General features: G+C 42.0%; 1 protein-coding gene across 1 annotated transcript; it reads left to right on the top strand.

Annotated features, from left to right (window-relative positions):
* Nucleotides 1-2,131: 2,131 nt before the first annotated feature.
* On the top strand, nt 2,132-2,716 carry LOC128586355 (high mobility group protein B3-like). The gene has a single exon (XM_053592107.1). The coding sequence runs from the start codon at nt 2,132-2,134 to the stop codon at nt 2,714-2,716; it is 585 nt and encodes a 194-aa protein (XP_053448082.1).
* Nucleotides 2,717-3,144: the final 428 nt, after the last annotated feature.

Genomic DNA, 3,144 nt, shown 5'->3' with positions numbered 1-3,144 from the left:
TATGGTGTGCACCTGTAGTCCCAACTACTTGGGAGGCTGAGGGAAGAGAATTACTTAAGCCCAGAAGTTTGAGGTTACTGTGAGCCATGATGCCACAGCACTCTACCAAGGGTGACAAAGTGAGACTCTATCTAAAAAAAATCAAAAACAAACAAACAAAAACCTTCAAACTAAAACAATTAAATACAAAATTCAAGAACAATTAAAATAGGGTGGCGCCTGTGGCTCAAGGAGTAGGGCACCGGTCCTATATGCCGGAGGTGGTGGGTTCAAACCCAGCCCTGGCCAAAAACCACAAAAAAAAATAAATAAATAAAAAGAACAATTAAAATATATATTTAAACAAAAACAAAGAAGCAGAATTATAACAAGAGCATAAGCTAGGGCCCACTAAATAGAATGTTTCATTCCTTCTTTTCACCTTTCACCACTAAAAAGACACAGTGGAACTTGACCATATTTTGCAGAACATATGATTTTGGACAATTTAGTTCAAGAATTCAACCTAGAAAAAGTGCTACATATCTCATTGCTGAATATCACCACAGTGACCTTGAAGGTACTTCCCTTGGGAAGCTACGTGCCAATGCCAACACCTAGTCCACCCTTCCCTTCAAAACACTTTTTCTAGGATGAGTTTGTGAAGTTAATTATCTGACCTCGTAATTAAGTACGTAATAGGAAAAGTTTAATTTACATGTGTGATAATGTATATATCTTCTAAATTGTGACTATTTATAGTAAAAGGACCCTAAGAAAATATTTAAAAATAGAATATGGGCGGCGCCTGTGACTCAAGGAGTAGGGCACCGGTCCCATATGCCGGAGGTGGTGGGTTCAAACCTAGCCCCGGCCAAAAACCAAAAAAAAAAAAAAAACAAATAGAATATATAAGAATTATACTTTTCAACATTTTTTAAGTAACAAAAGTAATTTGGCACGTGTAAGATTTTGGTTTCTAAAAACCTTTAAAACATTTTTTCTTTTTTGAGACAAAGTCTCACTCTGTTGTCCAGGCTAGCCTGGTGCTCCTGGATAGTTTGCTTCATCAGGTTTCCTGATGGACTTTACCCCATCTTTGTCCTTTACAGAATTCCTCTGAAAGTGATGTTAGTTCATGGAGCATCATTAACCAAAGTGTTACCCACTTGCCTGCTGGAACCGCATGTGCGTGCGCGCGCGCGCGCGCGCGCGCGCACACACACACACACACACACACACACAATGAACACGATTTGATAAGACCACTGACTGACCAAGCTAACTCAACCGCTTGCCAGCACTTTGGTCCTGGTTAGAACTTTGACTTCCATCCCTAAACCTACTCCTCCTCCAGGTCAGTATGTACAACCACCACTTCCCCAGTTGCTCAGCCAACTCCAGCTTAAGAGTTATCTTTATCTCCCACATCCATCACTCCATGTGACTTATCTGCTCTGCCTTCATAATGTATCCTGAATTCAACTAATTTCGTCTCCATGCAAACATCATTTCTTCTCCTGGACCTTTGGAATAGCCAAGAGTTGCAGAACTTTCACTTGTGTTTTGGTCCATAAGTAGGACAAAAACACTGTGGTCCAGATGGAATCCTCCAGTTATGTCCTTTAAAGGTTAGCGCGGAGGGTTCATTTTAGCTCATTCTTCCCTTCACAGTCCCAAGATGGTACTCTGGGAGGATTATCGAGGTGTTCACTGCCTACCATTGGTCTGTGGGATGGGGTTATTGTCAAGTCCACCTGCCCCTCCTGCCTTGGCTTACACTTCTCCAACTCTGAATGATGGAGTCTTGTGAACCCAAACTGGGATGCCGCGGAGCATACATTCCTGTGGCTGGGCAAGCAAGCTGGAGTTGGTGGGAGTCTTAAGACCCAGAGGAAAGAAAACCCCATGGTGCCAAAGATAACAGGAAAAAAAAAAGAAGAAGAAAATCCCTGGATTTGTCAAATATAATGTTGTTTCTCTGCCACCTTTGTGGCAGACTCCTCAACATTTTCTGTCTTCCCTGTCTGTAACTCTTCCCCTCTCAGGCAGTCTTGAACATGCTCCAATCGGGGTTCTGTTCTTCCCATTCTACCAAACTGTTCTTATCAAGATCACTAGGCTGCCCAGACTAGCGAACAATACAGTCGAGATGGCTAAAGGTGACTCCAAGAAACCAAAGGGCAAGATGTCTGCCTATGCCTTCTTTGTGCAGACATGCAGAGAAGAACATAAGAAGAAAAACCCAGAGGTCCCTGTCAATTTTGCAGAATTTTCCAAGAAGTGCTCTGAAAGGTGGAAGGCAATGTCTGGGAAAGAGAAGTCTAAATTTGATGAAATGGCAAAGGCTAATAAAGTCCGCTATGATCAGGAAATGAAGGATTATGGACCAGCTAAAGGAGGAAAGAAGAAGGACCCCAATGCCCCCAAGAGGCCATCGTCTGGATTTTTCCTCTTCTGTTCAGAATTCCGCCCCAAGATCAAGTCTACAAATCCTGATATCTCTATTGGAGATGTGGCAAAAAAGCTGGGTGAGATGTGGAATAACTTAAGTGACAGTGAAAAGCAACCTTACATCACTAAGGCAGCCAAGCTGAAGGAGAAGGATGAGAAGGACGTCGCTGACTATAAGTCTAAAGGAAAGTTTGATGGCGCAAAGGGTCCCACTAAGGTTGCCAGGAAAAAGGTGGAAGAGGAAGATGAAGAAGACGAGGAAGGAGAGGAGGAGGATGAATAAAAAACTGTTTATCTGTCTCCATGTGAATACCTTAGAGTAGGGGAGCGCCGTAAATGACACATCTCTTAATTGAGAAATGTCTATTGCCTTCATTAGGTTTAATCACAAAATTTGATCATGATCATATTGTAGTTTCCAAGTGCTCTAGAAATTGTCAGCGGTTTACATGAAGTAGCCATGGGTGTCTGGAGCACCCTGAAACTGTATCAAAGTTGAACATATTTCTAAACATTCTTAAAATGAAAAGGCACTCTTGTGTTCTCTTCACTCTGTGCACTTTGCTGTTGGTGTGACAAAGCATTTAAAGAGTGGCTCAAAGGAGTAGGGTGCCGGCCCCATCTGCCGGAGGTGGCAGGTTCAAGCCCCAGCCAAACACTGCAAAAAAAATAATGATAATAAAATAAAATAAAATAATAAAATTCAAAAAA

Source organism: Nycticebus coucang, chromosome 5 (genome assembly GCF_027406575.1).
Source record: "Nycticebus coucang isolate mNycCou1 chromosome 5, mNycCou1.pri, whole genome shotgun sequence".
In the NCBI taxonomy this organism is placed as follows: Eukaryota; Metazoa; Chordata; class Mammalia; order Primates; family Lorisidae; genus Nycticebus; species Nycticebus coucang.
Note: the sequence above shows the minus strand (reverse complement) of the source record. Positions and strands in the feature narration are given on the sequence as shown.

Excerpts from the sequence above, each read along its gene's own strand:
- LOC128586355 (XM_053592107.1), top strand. The coding sequence starts at position 2,132 with ATGGCTAAAGGTGACTCCAAGAAACCAAAGGGCAAGATGTCTGCCTAT.